The 22167-nt window shown below is 42.9% G+C and overlaps 1 protein-coding gene and 1 long non-coding RNA gene across 3 annotated transcripts in view; one reads left to right on the top strand and one right to left on the bottom strand.

Moving 5' to 3' along the window:
• Positions 1–74: 74 nt before the first annotated feature.
• The window catches only part of crocc2 (ciliary rootlet coiled-coil, rootletin family member 2), a 29608-nt gene continuing 7515 nt past the window's right edge, over positions 75–22167 (bottom strand). The window contains exons 4-37 of one of the 2 annotated variants that reach the window (XM_047586807.1): positions 20413–20580; positions 20258–20341; positions 19448–19551; positions 18247–18391; positions 17705–17811; positions 16931–17137; positions 16184–16280; positions 15930–16019; positions 15716–15850; positions 15430–15629; positions 14888–15070; positions 14363–14507; positions 14132–14278; positions 13820–14050; positions 11938–12131; positions 11366–11493; positions 10886–11055; positions 10604–10783; positions 10241–10375; positions 10020–10163; positions 7852–8090; positions 7597–7756; positions 7338–7505; positions 6043–6427; positions 5827–5957; positions 5622–5742; positions 5351–5514; positions 4825–5265; positions 4388–4537; positions 4110–4301; positions 2953–3084; positions 1929–2108; positions 1704–1806; positions 75–160 (exon numbers count right to left, since the gene is read on the bottom strand). In XM_047586807.1, coding sequence (XP_047442763.1) covers positions 1723–1806; positions 1929–2108; positions 2953–3084; positions 4110–4301; positions 4388–4537; positions 4825–5265; positions 5351–5514; positions 5622–5742; positions 5827–5957; positions 6043–6427; positions 7338–7505; positions 7597–7756; positions 7852–8090; positions 10020–10163; positions 10241–10375; positions 10604–10783; positions 10886–11055; positions 11366–11493; positions 11938–12131; positions 13820–14050; positions 14132–14278; positions 14363–14507; positions 14888–15070; positions 15430–15629; positions 15716–15850; positions 15930–16019; positions 16184–16280; positions 16931–17137; positions 17705–17811; positions 18247–18391; positions 19448–19551; positions 20258–20341; positions 20413–20580 — 5541 coding nt within the window. In that variant the 3' untranslated portion in view covers positions 75–160; positions 1704–1722. Of the gene's footprint in view, positions 161–1166; positions 1807–1928; positions 2109–2952; positions 3085–4109; positions 4302–4387; positions 4538–4824; positions 5266–5350; positions 5515–5621; positions 5743–5826; positions 5958–6042; positions 6428–7337; positions 7506–7596; positions 7757–7851; positions 8091–10019; positions 10164–10240; positions 10376–10603; positions 10784–10885; positions 11056–11365; positions 11494–11937; positions 12132–13819; positions 14051–14131; positions 14279–14362; positions 14508–14887; positions 15071–15429; positions 15630–15715; positions 15851–15929; positions 16020–16183; positions 16281–16930; positions 17138–17704; positions 17812–18246; positions 18392–19447; positions 19552–20257; positions 20342–20412; positions 20581–22167 lie in introns of those variants that run through there. The other variant, XM_047586806.1, reaches the window with a different exon arrangement.
• LOC125009137 lies at positions 1980–3295 on the top strand. Its single transcript, XR_007112943.1, has 2 exons — positions 1980–2123; positions 2959–3295. It is a non-coding gene; the product is annotated as an uncharacterized LOC125009137 (long non-coding RNA).

The raw sequence follows: 22167 nt of genomic DNA on the forward strand, positions 1-22167 counted from the left end.
CAGTCTGAGTCCTCCACCGGCTGCTCTCTGGTTCAGCCTCTGTCTCTGCTCACTTGTCCTGTTAGTAGTGAACTGGGCTTCTTGTGTGAGACAGGGGAATACTGTAGATTCCTTGCATTCTGCTTGCTGCTGGGCACTGCATGAGCTACTCTCCGTCCCACTGAAATGAAACGAGGGAAGGAATGAAGAGGGGGTGCAGCGTGATTCAGCTGAGTTGTTTTTTGTTTTTTTTAAAACAATCCAGCGATTTGGTCCCTGATGGTCAGCTTAGAAATATCCTCAATAAAAGCTCTATTCTGCTTGCCAAAGGAGTTCTTTCAGCTTTGGCCCCACCTCCCCCACAGGGATTCACTACCTTGCATAATTAGCTCCTCCTAGCCAATAGCTAGAAAGAGGCCGGTAACTGGATAACCACTGGGCGGAACTATGATAATCAAAGGGCTGCTTTAAAGAAACTCTGACAAGATTTTCCCCTTTCCTACTATGCGCCGTTACCAGGGCATGCTATGTTACACAGGGAGAAGACATGCACGTGTACTACTGTGAAAATAAACTGTACAGAAAGTATGCTGCTCAAATGAAAGGGAAGAAAATAAAAGCGCTGCTGGCTTTTAGGTTACTTACACAAAGTAGATGGTAGGTATGATTGAAAACATCCATCATGGAAAAGACAACACAGTTTGCGGTTTCTAATCAGCAAACGGATGATCACATATTATCTCCATATTCCAGGGCTGTGAAGGATTACAGGAGATCTGCCAGGGAAACTTTCAAAGAATAATGATCCCCACAGACCCTGGAGTCTGCAACTATCTTTGAAAGAAAACACTGAAGACAGCACTGGCAACAGAGAGCGAAGGTCATTCTCTCACACACAACACTAAATCCACAAAGGCTTTTAATGGTGCGAACCCAATGCTCAAACTCACATGCCATGAAAAGGAAGTGCTGTCCTTCACAAAGCTCGCAGAAAACTTTCCATAAACAAGATTGTGTGGCCAGAAGAATAATCATCACTCATTATTGAATCCCAAAGTCCTTTGTAAAAATAACACGGTAATTGTGCTCTGATACACTCTTTGATTTATTGAAAACAATCACAATTTTTGCACACACTAAACTTGATTGGATCAAATACAACACACAATAAACGTCCAAGACTGAGATCCACTACAGAGTCTTTATCACAGCCTAAAACAATAATACACACCAGCACCAGGAAAATCATTTGAAATCTGCAAACGATTATTCAAAATATTTTGATCTATACTTATAATCTCATTAGCGTACAGAAATAATGATTATGACATATAAAATTGGTACATGATCAATATGATGAATGAGTACACAAACAATTATAAGAGTACAAGTAAGCACCAACCAAGGAAACCTTTCATCACATTGTTTCCTAAAAAATGACACAGCAGACTTAGATACGCCAACTGTAGTGAGCCAGAGGAAATCCTTAAAACAATTTGGCACATCCAGTTCACTTCTAAACAAAACACTCATTGTTTGTTGTTGTGGAGTTTTCTTGCAGATTAATGTAATCCTGAGTGAAACATGTGCGGGGTGGGAGCGAACGCCTTGGGAGTGTGTTTTTTCTGTGCGTGTGATTCCACATGTGGATGTAGCTGGAAGCATAATGTTGTTGGGAAGCTGCCAGAGGAGCAGTGAATGAAGGAGGCAGAGGTGCTACATACTTCACTGCGGGGTCTCTGCCTACACGCCAGGCTGGAGCATCTGATTGAAATAAGCCTGCCGTCTTCTTGTCTCCTGATCAAGCTGCTCCTTGAGAGCTACCACCTGTAAAAAAAAAAGTTAAAAAAAAAAACAAGAAGAAAGAAAATGATGGTCAATCATAAAACATGGTGCCTAAAGTGCAGTACAGTAGGAAGGAGACAGCGCTCCAGTTAGTATGATCATACCTGTTCCTCTAGACATTTGACCCTCTGACGATGAGCCTTCTCCCTGGTTTCCAGCGCCAGCTCTGCTTGGAGCTGACTGTCTCTCAGACGATCCGTCTCCGAGTCCAGCTCCTGGTGATGGCGGGCCGTCACCTCCAGGAGGCGCTGTGCGTGAGTGTGCTCCAGTTGGGAGAGTTGAGCCTGAAGACGGGTCACGTAAGTTTACAGAAATGAACACAGAGCGTAGAAAACACAAGGGTGGGGATGTAATTATGGTGTAATTAGTAATAGAGCATCTGGGGGAAAATAAGGATCTTTAACCTGAGTTCACCAGTATTCTTAATTCAAACCACTTCAACTAGATGACACACAAGGAATTAGATTCTGCTTCAGTGTTGCTCTCAGTGTACTTGAAAAGGGTTCAGGTATGAAAATGATTAAAAACAACAACAACAACGACAAGTGGGGTGTACAATGTTTGAAGACAGTGTGGACAGGACTATTAGATATAACACAAATACTTGAGTGTAAAGGCTGGATGAATAAGTATGTACAGTATACATAGAGCAGTATGTACAATGACAAGTAACTGTAGGAAGTATTTTTACATAAGCTTCATTAAGTAGATGTAAAGAGAAAAATGTAATATAAATATAGTCTGTATAGTAGAGTTAGGTCATTTGCTGTTGGAGGTGGATTATCTTTGCCCGACTGTTCAACAGAACGATGGCTGCTTTACAGATTTAATATGATTTTGTGTTTATGTGATGACGTCACATTTAGGTAATTTGTTATCTGATGAGACACTGTAATAAATTATAATTTTCAACCTCTGCACTGCCCAGTGTCGTTACGCTATCTGATGTTAAGCTGGAACGTACCCTGATTGACCATCAGATTGTGCGCAACTCGTTAATAGTGATGTATTTCGGTGATAAGTTGTTTGTTTACATATCTTTTCTGCTGAGGCCCATTCTAAATCAAACCCACTACCTCCACGTACAATCCCTGCATCGTTCCTCCCTATAACCCTCTGGACTCTCACCTGCAGAGTCTCCAAAAGGTCCTGCTTCTCAGCCAGCTCCTGCTCCATGCTGCCGACTGCCTGCTCCAAACGCTCTCTCACTCTGGCTATGGACGCCGCCTCCTCCTCCTTCCTCAACCTCTCCATCTCCACCTGACAACAGCGAGAGGGTGACATAATGTGAATGACTTTACCATGATTGTTCTGCACTCATGTGCCTTCCTGTAATGGGTGTCCCAGAATCCAACCACAGAAACAGCCTGGTTCTCACAGTCCACCTACATGTTTCCATCACTTTGCACGATGGAGAAATTCAAGGAAATAATTTTACTAAACTACAGAACAATAAAACTGTTCAAATGATCTTCTCCTGCAAGCAGTAATGTCTCTGCTCATTTATGCGTCTCCAAGCTTCTGAAACGGTCAGTCTTCACTGGGTCCAGAATATGACAACAGGGCTTCTGACCAACACTAAACACATATTACATCATTCCTGGATGCTTTCATACCAAGCCTTCCAGCAGTTGTAGAATTGACTTTAAGATGCTTTAATTACATTTGAAGCCAATTGTGGTTTGTATTGTGTTTCAAATTTTCAACCCCATATTCAGCACAAACATTTTTAGCTCCGCTGACCAAAAGCAGTTTAATGTTTTGGTCAAAAAAAAAAAAAAGGGAAAACATTAAACATTTTGCTTTATGACATTATGTAACTGCTTCTCGTTGCCAGTATGACTGCAACTGAATCACAGCTCAAAACAAATGTATTTTTAAACTGTTTGTATGAAGTTTTACTCTTATTTTTATGCTGGTTTAATGTATAAGTATTGCATCTGTGTCTGCTAAGTCTCCTGGCTTTTTGCCGGAGCACTTTTAAATCTATCAGAGCAATTCAGCAACAAATTTAATAAGAGAAGGGACACATAAACTAAATATAGCATAGTAAACACAATATTTGAAAGATGTCTATGTAACTAATACATGAAAGCATTTGCTTTCTTGTCCTGCAAGTAACTCTTCTGACTGTAAAGAAGTGGTACAGAATAGTAAAAGAAATAAGGTAAAGATATATTCCTTTTGGGATGTTTGGGGGAAGTAACGTATGCAGTTGTTCCTCCTTAAATGAGGCCTACCCCATTGCTGTTTTACAGTATACTGCAGGAGATAATTCAGCTAACCTTCTCCAGCGCCTTTCTTAGTGCAGACTTGTCTTTACTGAGGCGTGTCAGCACTCTCTCCATCTCTGCTCTCTCAGCCTGTAGCTTTAGCACAGAGCTCTGAAGACTGATGACCTTTTCTTGGAGTTCCTCCTTCTCTCTCTGCAGCTGCTGGGAGGTTTGCAGCTCAGCCTCCCGCTGTTGCTTCAGGCTCTGGGACACAGTTGATCAACCATACATCAAAACAGAGCCTCAACCTTTGCGCCTTTATTTAGTCACACTTTAACAGTGTGCCTCACCTCCTTCAGTGTCCGGATGTGTTTCTCCAGCTCGGAGCTTTTAAGTTCTGAGTCCTCTTGGTCTCTTTGAAGGTTCTGAGTCTGCTCTGTGAGTGTGTGGTTTTGCCTCTTAGTCTCTGACAGAGCATCTCGTGTTTTATCGAGACGTTCCTGTGTGGACACACGTGCATACATACTCTATACAATGAGCCACAGTATCAACAAAACATAGTATGGACAAGGATCATTTTTAACTACATCAAACACCTTTGAGCAAACTTACAGCAAATTGTATTTTCTTACTCTTTTAAGTGCAATCTCTAAGACTGCAAAAAAACTAACTAAAAACTAAGACTGACACTAAACATGTGATTTGTTTTCTGTCTTTAAATAAAGATGTTTCACCTATACCTTCCATATACAGCGTATACTGATTGTACCAAAGTGACAGTGAGTACCTGCAGCAGCCTTCGGTCCTGCTCACTAACAGTCAGAGCCCTCTGCAGCTGTGTTATTTGCTCCTGCAGGGCTCCAGTGTTGGTCCTGTTGTCACTGAGGGTGTTTGACAGTTTGTGAATCTGCTCTCTCAGCTGGCTCTCACGCTGTTCGGCACGAGCCAGAGACGTGGCCAGCTTCTCTTCGCTGACCCTCAGCACGGCACACCGGTCTTCGCTCTCAACCAGCCTCCGCCTCAGGTCCGTCAGTCTCTCCTGCAGCGCCCCCACTTCTGCATCCAACTCTGCCGCCCTCAGCTGTGCTCTCTGAAGCTCACCCTCGAGTGTGCGTTGCGAAAGCTCCAAGCGGCTCACCCTGCTTTCAGCCGCCTCTAGGGATTCTTTCAGTTTTCGGTGTTCTGCGAGAGCACCAGATTCTAACCCGTGCGAGATCTCCAACTTGTCCTAGAGAGGATTTGGGACAGGATTTTCTCATTGATCAAAGATGTTGTACAGCATATCTCTCAAGATATCTTGGCCTTTTACACACCTGCAGTTCTCTGGACTCAGTTTGAGCAGCTTGCAAACTAGTTCTGAGTTGAGCTATTTCCTCCTCAAGGCCTCTCTTCTCTCTCTCGGTGCAATTTGTAACTTCTTCCTGCAGGGAAAGGGAAGTATGCGCCTTATGCAATCGTTCTGCCATCTCCCGTTTTCCTGAAAGAACATGTAAATATGAAATATGCATGAATACAGTATATTGCTGCTTTAAACAAATTGAAACTGATCATTTCTTTTACTCATAGGCTGTGGTTTTTTTTTACCCTCCTCTGATTGCTTCAAGGACCTTTGTAGCTGTAGCAATTGGGTGGCTGATTTATCCTGGCTGCCTTTGAGTTCTGTGACATATTGATTCAGACTGACTAACTGAGACTTGGCTTCATCCTGAAGGACGCAAAGGAAATGTTTAGGTGTAAAAAATAGCAATAAAATCAGAATTTGAGGTTAGTAATTAAGACTTAAACATACCTTTTCTCTTTGTGCATCCCTGAGTTCCTGCTGAAATTCCCGTAAGGCTGCGTGCACTGACTCCACATTAGGCTCTTTTCCTTCACCAGAAGACATGGACAATGCAGATCCGTCGGTCGCATCCTCTCCTCCTGTCCAGAGGCCAAACGCATTAATTCATCTCCTTTCTCCAAAGACATGAGCATGATTCTCTATTATGAAGTAGCTTGACTGTACCTTTCATGCGCGAGCGGCCCCTCCAGGGAGAGGAAGACCCTCTCCGTGACACAACTTTGTCTGAAAGCTTTGTGTGGTTGATGCCAATAGTGCGTCTCAGGGCTGAATACAGTCCTGCCAGTTTGAGCTCCAGGTCCCTGCATGAGGCACCACTCAGGCCCAGCTCCTTTTCCAGGCCCAGTGCTTTGTTTTCTGCATGATCAACCTGCTCGGACAGTTCCTTCACCTGTGTCCTGGTGTCCTCCAGCGCTGCCTCCAGCTGGGCAGTGGTTTCTCTGTGTTTCCTGTCACTCTGAAGTTGAAAAGCTTCTCTTTCCTGCAGCAACTCTTTGTTCTGCTGCTCCGCCGACTCCAGTTCCATCAAACGACTCTGTAGACCTGCAACCTGTGAAACACACACAGCGTGTGAAAGCTCACTTCAGTCAGACTGAATGAATACACCACTTTCTAAATAGGGCATACATGATAGTCTGACAATGAAATTCTTGATAAAAAATGATTGTTCTGTTGAGACTTGCCTATATTTAGTATAGGTATATTTAGCCGTGTTTAGATTTATTTGCTGAAATGCGGACAAGAAAGTGCACATAATTCCAGCAAGAGTCTGAAAAACAGGAATTAATAACAATATAGTTGAATTCCTTGAAGACGTGCCGACATGCATGGTTGACATTTAATGGTGTAGAGAAGATGGATGTGGCTCTGTCAAAAGTTAATGTGTTTTGAGATGACATTCTTGCTGACTTCAGTGGATAAGGCCTAAAAATACTTTCTAAATAATAAGTCATCATAAGAAGTTACAAGGGTTGAACAATGTATTATGGAAACTCGACCTAACAGTTGGGAGCTTTTCTTCCTCGGGGCTGTGTAAAGATATTGTCATTTTTGCTCGGAAAAAAACATAACCCGATGTCCAATATATAACAAATTCAGTTGTTAACACATGGACACCCCTAGGTCAGAATGTGGGAACTTAAAAACTAGGTGACGGGAAAGAAAAGCTTAATATTTACATTTTGAAGGATAAAAAGACTGTATTTTGCTACATCATTAAGTAAATTAACATGTATTTTTCATTATTTGGGATATCATGGAGTTGCGGTTTTCTTTCATTTAGTGTTGTTCAGTTGTACTAACTATTAAAAACTCATCAGTGCTACAGTAAAATATACAGTGTGTTATGGTCCATGCTCTCTGTTTCTGCATGAGTATGGCAAGTATTCAAGTGTGAATGCCAAGGTTGAAAAGTTTGCTCTGGCATGTTGATAACAGACTAATTCCTTAAGGCCTTCTACCTCATTAAGCGCTGCTTCCCTGCCAGCCTCACACTCCAGCACTCTCTGTTTGAGAGAGAAAGCCTCGCGACGTGCCTCCTCCTCCTTCTGCTCCTCCTGACATATCCGCGCCTGAAGCTCTTGCAGTTCCTGTTTCTGCCGGCTGTTTTCACCTTCGAGGACCTTTACCTGTTCGCATTAACATAGCGTACACAACTTGAAGGAATTTCTTTATTTGAAGTAAATGAGCTGGGAACCAGCGACCTCAATAATCTTTCACCTGTCTACGCAGCTCCTGTAGTTCCCTGCGTGCCTGGAGACGAGACTTCTCCAGCTCCCTTGTGCGGCTCCGTAAAGAGGTTGCCTCTTGGTGCGTTGAGCTCTTACTTTCCTCTAAGATGGTCATTTTTTGCTCCTTCTCCTCAACAGCTCTTCTCAAGCTGGTCAAGATATGTTAACAACACAAATAGATACATTATACAAAAGGCAGAAAATCATAATTTCCATTGTTGCTCCACATTTAAAACACATTTACCTGCTGTTTTCACTTTCTGCTTTCTTGATGAAAGCTCTTAGCTCCTGGTTAGAGACTTGTAAGGCCTCTTTTTCTCTGGTCTCATCACCCAAAAGCCTTCTCAGGTCCAGTGCTTCTTTTCGTAAGTTGTCTTGCTCTTGTACACAGTCCTGAAGCTCTCTATGAGCCTCAATCGACTCCCTTTTCCCTTTTATTAGTCCATCCTCTGCCTCCTGCAGCTGTCGGCGAATGTCATCCAACTTCATGAATAAAATAAGTGGTAATATATATCAGTGAGCGTATATAAGTGAGGGCCTTATAGATTAAGAGCGAACAAGATAAAATAATAATCAATTTAGAGGGTTCATTTGTTTCTGTTCCTCTTGGTTTCTTGACTGCCCTAGAATGTATTTGCTAAAAAAGATTCATCCTTCACCCTGTAAGGTTTGAATTAGAAAATGAGTAAAAGCAGTACTGTTTGAAAGCTAAACCTCAAGATCTTCTATTTTAAGTACTATGTGACCAATCTAAAGATGCTCTATGACCTATATTTCGTTCTGTGGTAACCTGGCGTGTGTAGTGAGAGAAGAAGGGAGGCCCAAGCTTATCTGGATACAGATAAGAGCCAGTTGGGCCTGTAGCCAGGTGTGGTCTCTCCCCACCTCCTCTCTGCTGCTCTCTGTGTAAAGAATCCACAGAAAGCTGCATGACAGCTAGCTGCCCCCCCACCCCCCTGTGAAATGGTAGGGAGAGAGGGAAAGTGGGAGGATGAGGAGGAGGAAGGGTGTTGTGTTTAGAGGCCACACAAGATGGTTCCTTCTCATAAACTCTAATGTGAGAAAAAACAAGCCGGTGCTGATCGGGCCAATTATACTTTATTTTATCAGATTCTCTGGGTGGAGGAGCAGAGGAGGAGGGCAGAGAATATGAGGGCAGCAGTGTTGTGTTATGTGGATGGGAGTGGGGGACCTGGAGTCCCAGTGGAGCCAGCCTCTCGCTGCTGCAAGGGAGAAAATAAACACTCTCCCACTGGCTTATTTAGACAAGGGGTTAACTCAAACTTTGATTTCATATTATGGTACCAGGGACCATATCCTCCCCTCTCTCGTTCTCCCTCATTCCCCTCGCTTTCTCCTTCTTTCATGCTTTCTACTTCGTTGTCACACGTTCTCACTTCTGCTTTGTAACTGACATGAGAATCCTGAGATGGGATTAGTGAAAATAATCAAACAAGGAAACGAACGGGGGTGGCAGCCAAATATGACAGCGTTGCTGAAGTCTGACTTGATATATGGTAGGGAGGGCTGACCAAACCTCAAAACTCTTCTGTTCCAGCTCCACACGTCCTCATTCACTATATTCTGACATGACTAAGGAGACAGCATGAAGACAGGATGACCCTAATTTCTGCTTTTTTATTGAAACCAAAAAGTCCCACTCTGATAAACAATCCCCATTTCCAGGGAAACCAGGCTTTTAAATCAAGGCATGGTGAGGCCCTTACAGCTCTGCAGCTACATCTTAATGAGGTGAGTGTGAGCTTGTTATTTCACCAAAACGCCCAGAGACCCTGCGCCTGGAATCCTGACCTCAAGCAACCCCAAGAGATGAGATTTACGACTCTCATTTGGCTCAGAGAGGTATGTCACTTGGCCAAAATTATGGTCTCTAATTGCCCTTTTATGTTTACATTAAGGTCAACAGAACAAAATTTTCCTCCAGCGGCCTTGACAGGAAAAGGACACAGAAAATGAGAGCTGAGTAGGAGTCTTAAGAGGGGACGCCTCACCACTCACCTTGTAGGATTTGGCTCTGTGCACTCTGCACCTGATGGCACTCTGATGCTAGTAAAGCTCTGTGACACTGGCCAGTGTCAACATAGGCCTATGGTTAATGGCTCTCCTTCACACTGGTACTAATTGGTGCAAACCCTCCCTCACAGTAGACACAGATCAGAGGTCTCCCATCCTACGCCAAGTCAAACAAGCCTGCAATTTCCTATTCATTTCTATGATCCTACTGTACAAACAACCTCTACCATCTATCTTGCGACATCCACCCCATATAATCTGTGATTTGTCAGATGGTCTGCGTGAGTCATCGTTGCAGCAGATATCGTTGCTAGTCCCACGGAAGCATGATGTTTACACTAAAAATAAATTTTGTAAAATGTTTTTTAAGGTTTTCACCTCCTGTTGTGCATGTTCTCTCTGCTGGTCCAACTCCCTGACCTGTGCAGCTAGACTCTTTTTGGTACTCTCATGGGAGTTCAAAGACTCTTCAAACTGATTCCGCAAGTCCTGAAGCTCAGACCGAAGGGCAGCCATCGTATTCTGGAACAAACAATGACATAAACTGTTAGCAGAGTTAGATGCACAGATCAAGAAAAGCATGACTGTTGTGTTTTTACCTTATCCTGCTCCTGTTTGCTGAGCGCCTCCCTTTGTATTTGTTCCATCTCCATGTCTGCTGTGGCCAGGTCCTGGCGTAAGGATGCTAGCTTCTCTGTGAGGACAGCCTTCTCTGCCTCCTTCATAGACAAAGCCTGGTCACAACAGTGGGGTCAGGAGATTTTATATACAGATAGAAAATGTTGTTTTGGTCACTGAGTCGTGAACATACTGAAACTGAATCATGCTTAGATAAAGCTCCATGGTAAACCTTATCAGCATCCTCATGTAACTTTTGATGGACACACACACCTAATTGTCACGATTTTAAGGTTCACAACCAATATAAACAATACATAATCTATAAAGAGCACCTCACACACCTGCTGCTTTTCACTCTCAGCCTGCAGGAGGCTTTGGCTGAAATCCTGCTGCAGCTTGGCCAGTTCCTCGTGCACCTGCTGCAACTCCTTCTGGCTGTGCGCACGCTGCTCCTCACACTGTCTGCGCAGCTGCTCCTCAGCATGCTCCCGCTGAACCGTCAGCTCAGCGCACTGCTGTTCCTTATGTACACAAACACACTCAGTTCTAATTAGCTAATAGACAGCTAAAGTGTCTGATTTCATTTTGTCGGAGCCAATGAAACCAACCAAGTCACACTGTACCTTTTGATGGCGTTCAGCTTGTAGCTGCTCTCTGTGAATTTGCTCTCTGTTGTTCAGGGTTAAAAGGGCATTCCTCTCCACCTGAGCAAGCTTCGCCTCCAACTTACTCTGCTCTTGTGCAGCTTGTTCAAACTGCCGCTCAGCATCTCCACGCATCTGAGCAGCGTCACCTGCACAAATAAGCGGACGCATGTACACATAAATGATGAACCACGATCAAGCTGTTATTTGGAGTTTTGCTTATCCTGTACACTCGTCCACGGAACACGCTCGATCAACACCACTTATCTGATCCGTGTATGTTTGTATGGAGTGGCTTGACCCTTGTCAGCTGAGAAAGCATCTCCGGTAATGCTCTAGTCCAGCTGTTGCAGATCTCACAGCTGAAATATGGATCTCCAGTGGGCTGTTGGAGAGGCTTCACGGCCAAGGGATTTGGCACAGAAAACAGTGGGGTCTCTAAGGGAGGGGGCTACTCACGCGTCAAAGCCTCGTTAGCTAGGAGCAAGCTGCGCCTCTCCCCCTCCAACCTGGTGCACTCGGACTCCAGAGACGAGGCAAACTCCTGGCTCTCAAACAGAGCGGTCTCCAGGGACTCCTTCACCGCTCTGGAATACAGCAGTAAAGTGGTTTGAGCTCTGAAAAAAATACCTTTGAACCTCTAGGTGTGGAAGGTCATAAAATCCAATAATCCATCATGAGCGCAGTTTCCAAATAAAACCATGTTACTTAAAGACTCTTGTTACTTGAGAATTGATGTGCTTGAGAAAATAAAATTTGTGTAAAAAATGAAAATGACCCTTAATACACAACGGCAGTCACTTCTACTTAAACAAACATACACGCACGCACGTAGAGTTGAATATGATGCTGTCGAAGAGACTTCCAATGCCATTGACATTATTCCTTTATTCTAAACATAACGGACACATACAGATTCAGTAACTGCTGAAAACAAACTGGGAGAACTGGTTTGAAATTTTAATTTGTCTCAAAGATTCAAGAGGTCAGACCCAACAAATATGCACAGACATACAGAAACACACTCAGACCTCAGTGCAACCAGCTCCTGCGTGAGACCACAGGTCTTTCGGTCAGCAGAGTTTAACTTGACGTCCAGAGCTGCCTTGTCCTTGGCTAGCTCCTCCCTGTCATGGATAGCCTTCTTTATGGCTGTGGTCTGTGTCTCAAGCTCCTTCCTGCACGCACACAGCTCCTCTGTCACAGTCTGCATTTGCCTCCTGACCTGAGGATCAGTTACAAAAGAAAACAACACGAAAAGTTCAAGCTGCTATGATACAGTGTATCATTTTATACATTCCAATATAGTATGTATTGTATATAAAAGAGTAATGATGAAGAAATGGAGAAATATTTTTTTTTCATGAGGAGGAATGTAAGTTGCCAGAAATTAGAATACATCATCCAGTTTTCACATTTTATGCAGCCACAGTCCTCGAGCTACTATTGAACTCTACACAGACTGTTAGATTCCTGACCTGGGAAGGAGAGCCTAGCTTGACCCCCAAATATTTACTTTAATCCCCACAAAATACAAAGTGTGAAAACAACATTTTGTGATTATATGATGTTTTACGTGCTGCAATAATTTTCTTGCTCAGATGCAGTTAATTCCTGGAAACTTTGTGACTTCATATTCAACCTCCCACTGAAGCTCTAATGGGAGACAGCCAAGAGACAGTACTGACAATAAACCCCCGTATAAAACCTTATCTTTTTGTGTATAATTTCAGCAGGGAGTGAGAAAACGAAACGAAAGTGACTAGATCCGTAAAACCCTGTTAAACTTTCCAAAAAATACAGGCTAACTGAGTCATTATGCTATTTAAAACAACTCCTATAAGCCTAATATTTACTGTGCAGGCAAAAGTGTTGTCGGTGTTCAGGAAAGAATGTTCAAAAATACCTTACTCTAGGTATTTTTACCTTTACTGGTAATTTTTATCCAACAAAGGTGAATTTCTATTTTGAAACAGAAAACTATATTTGCTTTAATCATCTTCTTCTTCATTGTTTTTAGGAAGCAGCTGCCAATCAACATTATAAGATGTTTAGTATAACCTGTATGCTGTCAAAGTAGATTTGGTACTTTACTGATATACTGCACCTGTCACTGATGCCTCATCACACTATATACAGCATATATCAACTCCCTGCAACATCTAACATTTCGCTGCAACAAAATATTTGAAAATCAACAATCACTGTAATTTGATTCAGAACCAAACTAATATGAACTCACACTAACTAAATATTAGTGCACAATGTCTTTCAGCTTCTCCTTAGGTAAATATTACAGTGGATGAGTTACACCAATGTTATGGATGTGAGCAGCATAAAGGGATGAAACATGAACCTAGTGCACTGCGGGCCAATCCAGGGCTTGTTTTATTCAAGGCTGATTTATTTTTAAGGATAAGCTATCTAAAAATGTTTAGATGGAATTTGTCAAATTGTTTAGGTTTGTTATATTCTAGCTTGGGTCAACATGGATATCCCAGTTTCACATTTAGAACAGATAATAAAAAACAGGAAAGAATTCCTTTCATTCTTTAGGGGACAAAACAGATCTGGATTTGCTGAAGAAGAATGGGAATAGTTTAGGTGTTAATTTATTGGCGCCTTCACTAAAACCCCATTGGGCATTATATGTGTATCTATTTATCTTTTCCAGTTCACATTTGTTCATGAAGATCCCCTGCTTGTTATGTCCCAGGGTACTCGTAAAGCACAGGCTCAAACTGCTCTCCATATACCATTTGAAAAAAAACATGGCAGATGTTTCCCGGACCTCCTATACATTTTAATGTGACAACAGGCTCTGTGAACCTGCTGAAAGCTATTAATAACATCAACATCGTTCTCCCATGTGATGGGAGCAAGGAGGAGTGCACATGGCTGTGGGTCTCTGACCTGGGAGTGCTTCTCCAGGACCTGAGCTTTCTCCTTCTGCAGGAGACTCAGCTCTGCTTCTAGCTTTTGGCAGAGATCTTGTAAGTGGCTGTGTGAGCTCTCCAGGGCTTGTTTCTCAGCGAGCAGATTCATCATCTCCTTTTGAGTCCGCGCTACGTCCTCTCTGGCTGCTGCCCGCTCCACTTCAGCTTCCCGCCTACGCTCACCAAGCTCTGTCTTCTCCCCTTCAGTCTGGAAGGAAACCAAGATATTTCAATTCTTTTATGTCCTCTGCCTACATTAATATTATATATTGCGAGCACAGCTACTGACCTGCAGAAGAACACGGTTGAGCTCCACCTTGTCTTTGGCTAGGCCTTCACTAAGGGCAGTCATTTTAGCGAGGGAATCTTTTAGGGCAGCCTCCTGATTCTGCATTTTGTGGAGAGCAAACTCCTGTGCAGCACTCTGAGTTTCCATCTGTAGAAGGAATAAGAAGAAGGAGGATGTAAACCGTTGATGCCTGTCCAGCACCAGGATAGCCAGCGTAGTAGCCCAGTTTACCTTTGTGAGAGCCAGTGCAAGGCTGGCCTTGTCATCCTCCAACACCTCTTTCTCCAGAGTGATTTGACTCAGAGATTCCTTCACTGTCACAAATTCCCTGCGAAGGTCTGAGTGCTTCCCTTCCAGCTCCTGAAGGCTCCTCTCGCTGAAATACAAAATGTACCATGTATGGTACATGTACAACACTCTTATAGTGCCTTGCACACAATCCCTTAAATGTTGGTGCCAAAGGCCAAAACACAGAGTCTGAGGGAGGTTTTTTTTTTTTTTGCTATATCGCATGTCCTGCTCCAGTTCTCAGCTAATCAAATTTTTTAGCAAAAGAAACTCAGAAAAGGAGGAAAAAAGCATCACTCTTGCATGAGTGCAGTAATGCTATGTAAATCATTTACATTTTCATCCAAATGTCATCAGGGTGCATTGCCGTAGAATGACATGTGTTACTGATCTGAACTCTAAACAAACAGAGCTTGAAAACAATCACGCTTGACAGGATGTGCGTTGTGTAATGGTCATTCTGTGTACCCTCTTTGGGCCTCTGTGCGTTGGCGTGCCAGCTGCATCTCCAGATCCTCCCTCTGCTGCCTCAGGAGGTCCCGCTGTCTCTGCAGTTCCAGTGACGAGCTCCGCAGTACCTCCAGCTCGGCACGCTGGGAGTCGACCTCCTGCTGGAGGCCTGACATCAGCTTCTCTAAGGTCTCTTTCTCACTGTGCGACAAAGAGAAAGACAGAAGAAAAGGGAGCTTGCCTGGGAATCATCATTCTGATTGTCATAGTAGAGGTTTCTAAAAGCAAAATCAAAACACACTTGATAACATAAAAACACTTCCTGTACGATACTGTGCCAGTAAATATGATCTCAGTGCAATATGTTTAACGTGTGAGTGAAGGTTATCTGCATAACAACCATAAAACTGTGGACACTACTTTTTTTAAAAATCAATATTAGGCATAATGTTAAATTCAGACTCTTCAGACATTCATAAATTTGCTCTCGCCGTGTAATGAAAATACCAAAGTCCCAACACATCAAGGAAAAGGATAAAAATAGCTTGTTCAGGGAGTACCTGGCAATGAGCTCCAGTGAGCAGCGATATCTGTTGCTGTCTCTGAGGCTGTCGTCCAGAGTATTTTTAGTCTCCTGACTTTCCCTCCTTACTTCCTGGATCTTCTGCTCCAATTTTCTCCTCTCAGCATCCTTCTCCTGTAGGTGATCACGCAGTGTCTCAACTTGCTCCTGGGCGGCTTCCAAACGTGCACGGAGGTCCTGCGGTTTGCATTTGAATGTATAATTAAATAGTAAGCAAGTGAGTAAAAGTGTTGAGAATATTGTTTTGCTGAAATATGTACAACCTGAGTTTGTTTCTGGTGCTTGGTGAGCACGTTCTGTACAGCTACCAGGCTTGTGTTTCTTGAAGGAGGCCGGCCATGGAGAGGTGAGGAAGACATATTTTCCGAGCCACAGCTCTCACTTTCATTGCCAACCAACTGGAAATGAATTAGAGTGGAAGGATTAATGTTTTCATCTGATAACAAATGGCGAAGTGTAGAATTGAAATATTCCGACCTGGTGAATATGGCGTAAAATATTTTGGAGGGCTTGGATCTCTGTGTGGAGTACTTCCATCTCTGCTTTATCCTCTGTTCTCCTTGTCTCCTGTGCAGGAAACCATTTAAGTGGGATAAGCGGCATATATAGTGCATGTCTGACACTGACCAGACTGCAGCTCTCTACGCTAGGAAGTCGTGGACTTCGTAATGGCAAAGGTCCAGACTACAGCCAATTTAGCAACCTCCCACTGCTGGTTCCCAGAGTCCTACCATCCTGTCCAGACTGATCTGCATGGTTTTTAGGCTTGCGTCCTTCTCACTGTTCTGGCTCTGGAGGTGCTTCAATGTGTCGCTCAATTCCAGGATTCTAGGCAGACCAACATGCATGAAAATGGGCCAGGAGCAAAATAACACACAGACGCACATATACGCACTTCCCCGAGACACTGAAAAGAGAGAGACTGGCATGCACTCCTCCTGCTAGGCCCTCAACACTATCATGTTCCACACATAGAATCATAGGATTAACAAAGACTTTTGATCAAAAGCAGCTTAGATCCTAAACACAAAAGCTTTGACATTACTGCAGTCGTCTGACTGTAATGCACAGGAGATGGTACAAAAGACTTGATTCTTTCATATCAGGACAATAGCTCTACTTCACTGAAAATATCTTAAAGGCTACTGTATGTTACGTTCTGGGGTTTCATCTGGGGGATTAAATTGGATTTCCTTTCAGGCATAGAAAGAATGTGAACTTTGAGATCAAATGATTCCAGTATACGTGACCTTAGTCCCAGAATTTCTGTTTCAGTTTTTGATGCATTTTTAAGTTTATATCTCATACAGTGTCCAGGTCAGCTGGACTGGCCCGCAGGCTGTGGAATATCATTGCTAAGTCGGTCTCAAGTTCATCGTAAAAATGTATCATATTTTGTTGTGGGCTTTGTCATTTAAATACCTTTCTGGTCATTTGAGAAAGTGCAGTTAATGTCATTTTGACAGAAATATAGATACCTGGAATTAAGTTCAACTTTCTCTGCATCCCAACGAGCCTGCAGCTGCATGGCCTCTTTCAGCTTGTCCTTTAGCTGCCTCTCCAGTGCTGACACCTCCTCGCCACTGCAGGTGTTCTCCTGTGTTTTTCTGGCTTCTAAGTTCATACAGGCAAGATGTAGTTGGTGCCTGGCATTGACACACTCCCCATGCATGTCAGACAGAGTTCTGTTGGAAAGAGTGATGTTCAACAATGATTCGAAGACGTCACAACGTATAAAAAGTCCGAAAAGTTCAAGAAAAATTACAAGCTGGGTTCTCCCATGCAGCTGTGAGTTAGTCAAATTTAAAAACAGTCTGTTTGTATTTTACAATGATGGATGTCTGTAATGATTAAGCTATGGGATCACAACCGACTTTGAAGTGTCTTCAATTTAACTTACAATACAGCTTCAGACATGACAAAGTTGTCTATGAGCTGAGGAATCACTATTAAAGCAAATCACTCTTCAGTACAATGGTTCAACCTTCTATAAACCAAGTGCTCCTAAAGCCAGGAGTCCAGACTTGGTCCTGATGGATGATTTCAGCAGTGAGGATAGACACTTTCAGCCATCTGTCCCCCCCTGGAAGGAAACAGTAAGCAGGGGGACCAATGACCCCATTGACTTGTTCACTTTGATCCTGGCTTGAGAGAGATGGATTGTAGTCAAAGTGGTGAGTGTGAGACATAGGAGAGGTGGGGGCTTGGAATCCCGAGTCGCCGCAGGGATCCTGGCAGTGCGCCACACTCACCTGTCAGTGAAAGTCCTTAGCTGGGTGAAAGTGCTCCGCAGGGAGGCAGCCTGGCGCCACAGTGCTCTGACACGAGCCTGTTCACGACTCAACCGGGAGGCGCATGTCTGCGGAGACAAGCAGACAAGGGGTCTAGAGACAGGACGGTAGGTGGTAAGCCTTACTTACAACAACCTTTCATGTTACTGTGATCCCAAACAGATGCAATACTGGAACTTCTGCTCTCACACTACAAATAATTGGATTTCCCTGTATCAACAGATGTAGCCCATTTACAGCAACGACGCCAGATTGTTTGCACAAAAATTTCCTCCCCCTCAGCAGTTGGACTGTTTTCACAGGAAACAACAACTCAAAAATCATAGCAATGAAATGAACAGGGATTGAGAATGAATTGACAAAACTGGCTATGAATGAAATTCCTACCCCATCTGAACTCAACAGGAGTTTAATTGCACAATCTCTGTACAGAAAGGGATGAACTTGAGCTTTCCCCCATTGCTTTTCTGACTGAAGCGCTTCATTTTTGTGGTTTTTCTCACCTCTTGCTCTCTGCGCAGACGTGTATCGCACAACTCTGCGTCTTCGCGGGCCTTCCATAAGCTCTCTGTTAGTCCCTTGTTGACAGTGTCTGCTTGGTCCAGTTGTTCCCGCAGCATAGAGTTCACTTGGCTGAGGCTGGCACACCTGGAAATAGCAAGTCTTATGACACAATGACAAACAACTGTCTTGACACCCTCCTATAAATTGCACCACAGCGCCCAGACTTCACTGAGCCAGCACACACAATACAGTCTTTAGATCCACGCTTGCCAACCGCATTTACTGGGTGAACATGTGTGGCAGTTTTATAATGTCTGTGTCAACTTAGGCTTAATTTCAGCCAGAGCTGTTTTCAGTCATTTACAAAATGTTTACATCACTCTTACACTTAACACACACCCTGTTACAGTAAAGCACACCACATTGTTATGTTCAGTTATCTATCTGAGAGAAAGCCAAACCCATGCTTGCATGCGGGGGATGACATTGTGCTTAAAGGAAACTGGTGGAACTGAGAAGATAGGAAAGAGTGATTCAGTAATGCCAAAATGAAAGTGACAATACAATACACTTACAGTACAAAGGGCTTAAGTGGATAGGACTTGGTAAGTCTGCAATGAGTGATATTTTAAGGCAGTAAAACTGATCACTTCTTGGCACAGTTTCTACCATGGGTATTTCAAATAAAGCTCCATAATTGTATAAATCATAGTGCATTAAAGTCTGGCCTCAGCTCCAGAGGTTGGCCCACACTTAATGTGACGCATTATTTAAATGCTTTGGAGTACCGAGCCAACATAGTCCAACAAATTTTTTCTGACAAATTGGATGCTGAGGTTATCTGCCAAGCGGGTTCCACCTTCTCCTTTCAGCAGGGGAAAGGAAAAACTGCAGGAAAGTTCAACAAACTGCTGGGAATATCTCTGCTCCACACATTTCTCAAAAATAATTCGATTTGATTTCTGCTTCTCAACAAGAGACAAAGAAAATTTCTAACAGACGTATCCTTGAATTTACTGTTCTAACCCTGCATCCAAATGGCAACTCCCTACCGGTTTGCTCTTTCTGATTTCTGGATTATAAAATGTGTGCACTTTTTTCTTAATATGCAACGCTGTACTTACAAATACAGAAGCAGCGCAGGCTTCTTTATTGGCTGGAGAAGCTGGCTACCTGCACCGCATAGTGCGCATCACTCACCTTTTCTGCTCCTCCTCCAGCTGAGCAGACTTATTCTGGATGGTCATGTTGAGGTCCTGCTCTGCCCGCTGGTGACGCTCACTTGAGTCCAGGTGTGTCTGCAGCTGATCAAACACACAAAGCACTGCTACTGGCATCCTTATAACACTTTTTTAGAACAGTTCATGGCAGCAGCAGTAGGTTAGTAGTTACCTAATATTTATTAAGTGTGAATATACAAATCCAAAGTCATTGTGGCAGCAACACAACCAAGAATAATATTTGTATGAATTAAGTACATTTGAGTGAAAGCTCCAATCTTGTTTATAACATGAAAAGTCCATCTGTGGGCTGGAAATGGCTTCCTATTTACTGTAGAGTGTACAACATTTTTTATATTTCTTTTTTACTTTCAAAGGCCATTTTTAAGCGTGTTAGTTTGTCCATTATACTGCGTTTTTCAAAATACCACAACGGAACAAATAAATAGCGGCCGTGCATTGCATTTGTTGCACAACAGATGTCAAGGGATTATGATTAGTAAATATTTGAAACCTCAGCTGACCGTTAGTGTCATTTATTTACAATGGGACGATTGAGGACATGTTCCAAGTTTTTTTTTCCAGTTCCTTTACTGTTGGTAAAATACCTTTCAGTGCTTGCAGAATGTAAACAATCCATTTGTTGGAAACCAATGATGTTATTGTATTCTAACTAGATCAGAGCAGATCAGCCTGTAGATGACCCAAGCAGACTTATTACACCCAAATGTGGAGTGATTATATGTAACAACTACTGATTCTTGAAGGTGATTCTGCCGTATACACGCACCAACAATCTCATCCTTTCAGAATCTGAAGTCTTCTCCAGCACCTGCTCTTCCAGCTCCCCGCACCTCTTCTTGTACTGGAGAACCTAAAACAAATGTAAGGTGCACAGTTAAACTAAATTAACTCTGGTTCAATCGTGAAATCCACTCCAACCACCTTGCTCTGCAGCTTCTGAACTAGTTGGGCTTGTCTCTGCTGGGCATCCTGGTAGACCTGCAGTTTTTGCCTGTACGCCCTCTCCTTGTTCTGGAGTTGTATGGATCTTGATGATGCACTGTCCTGGTCCGAGTCCACTCCTGACTGCAACATTAGGATCTGATCGAGCTGGAGAGTGGCAACAAATGAGCTTTAGTGACTTGCGCATCACACTGCATAGCATTTGCATTTTGCACTAAACAGATCTAATCCCAATCCATTAAAACACATGCTTTTTTTATATTGTTTATATGTACTTGTGTATTTTATACATACTTTTTAGATATTACCTTTATTTCTCACCCTTTTTTCTTTTCTGTAATTCTGTCTTGCTAATTATCTGGCTATCTATCTAGAATTTTGTTTGCAAAATGTATCATATCCTGTTTTAGTCACAGTGTGACAGATCGGCCCTTTTTACCATTTCTTGATGATGTTGCAGTACCTACTAAACCGCTTTGGGTTAAAATGCATATAAATTCAGTTCACAAAGACAACATTTATGACATAATGGAATAGGACTAAAGGATAAGTTTGATCATATGACAGTTCAGATGAGTCGTCTGCTGTCTACAGTCTGCTGTAGTTTCAGAATAAGTTAAGTTAATGCACAAGGGCTTTTTTTTATTTTATTTTTTTTATTCTATAGATTAATCTTCATGCCAAAAAGAACTACTGCATTTGTGGATTAAAACATTTGTGAATTCCGATTATACAGTATGATTCAACAGTATAAATACAATACAAAATACATTGGTTTGGCTTTAAAATTGTAGCACGACTGTGGAGCAAGCTACAAAGTGGCTACTCATGGGGGTGAGGGGCAACAAAATTCATGTCAGACCATGGAATGTCCAAGTACAGTTTGTTTGTATATTAGTATTTATGGATTTCGCAGTATCTGTCACATACATATAAAAAGAGAGACATATATAAAAAAGAGAGTGTCCTGGTCTTTCTCATTGTAGAATCTCATATTCTCTCCCATATCTTAAGTCCAAATGTCCTGTAACCTCTCAACCTCATACAACCTAAACTCCCTCCGCACCACCCACACTCTATCCTGGTGCCAGACACCCTGTCCTCACTAATACAAACCACATGGCCCCAGAGCGCTACAACACACTGCGTGCCTCCAGCTGCCCTTGCCGAATTTCTCATTTAAAAAGAGGGGAAGAGAGCGAGAGCAAGGGAGCCCCCTCCCCTGCAACATACACTCCAAACCACCATCCAAGCCCTTCAAATCAACCCTGCGACCCACTCCCTCCCTCCTCTCTTCTGTACCTCATCTCTTTTCTGGGTGCTTAATCTCTCCAGCAGGCTCCAAGAGAGCCAAGACAATAGTCTCACTGTTCAACACTGGACCCAGCCACTTTGCCACCATTATTAACACATTTTCAAATACCCTTTTCAGAAATTTATGCTACAAGCTACACTAACAGGCATCACACACTTGGCTTTCGGTGGTTTTCTCTAAGGACCTGGAGAGCACAAAAACTTCTTTTAGTGCCCGTTGTTGAGGTGACAGCTTTAGGGACTGAGAAAGAAGGAACAACATGGGCGGAGTGTTTGAAACTCGCAGAACTGCAGCAGCTGTGTTTAAAGGAGCTCCTGGAAACAGCTGTGCGTGGAGCATTAGTTATTATGCATCTTTTCAAGTATTTTGGCACAACTACTGCAATAACTCTGACTTACTAACAAGCTTATACTTTATAA

This window comes from Mugil cephalus, chromosome 6 (assembly GCF_022458985.1).
Source record: "Mugil cephalus isolate CIBA_MC_2020 chromosome 6, CIBA_Mcephalus_1.1, whole genome shotgun sequence".
NCBI lineage: Eukaryota > Metazoa > Chordata > Actinopteri > Mugiliformes > Mugilidae > Mugil > Mugil cephalus.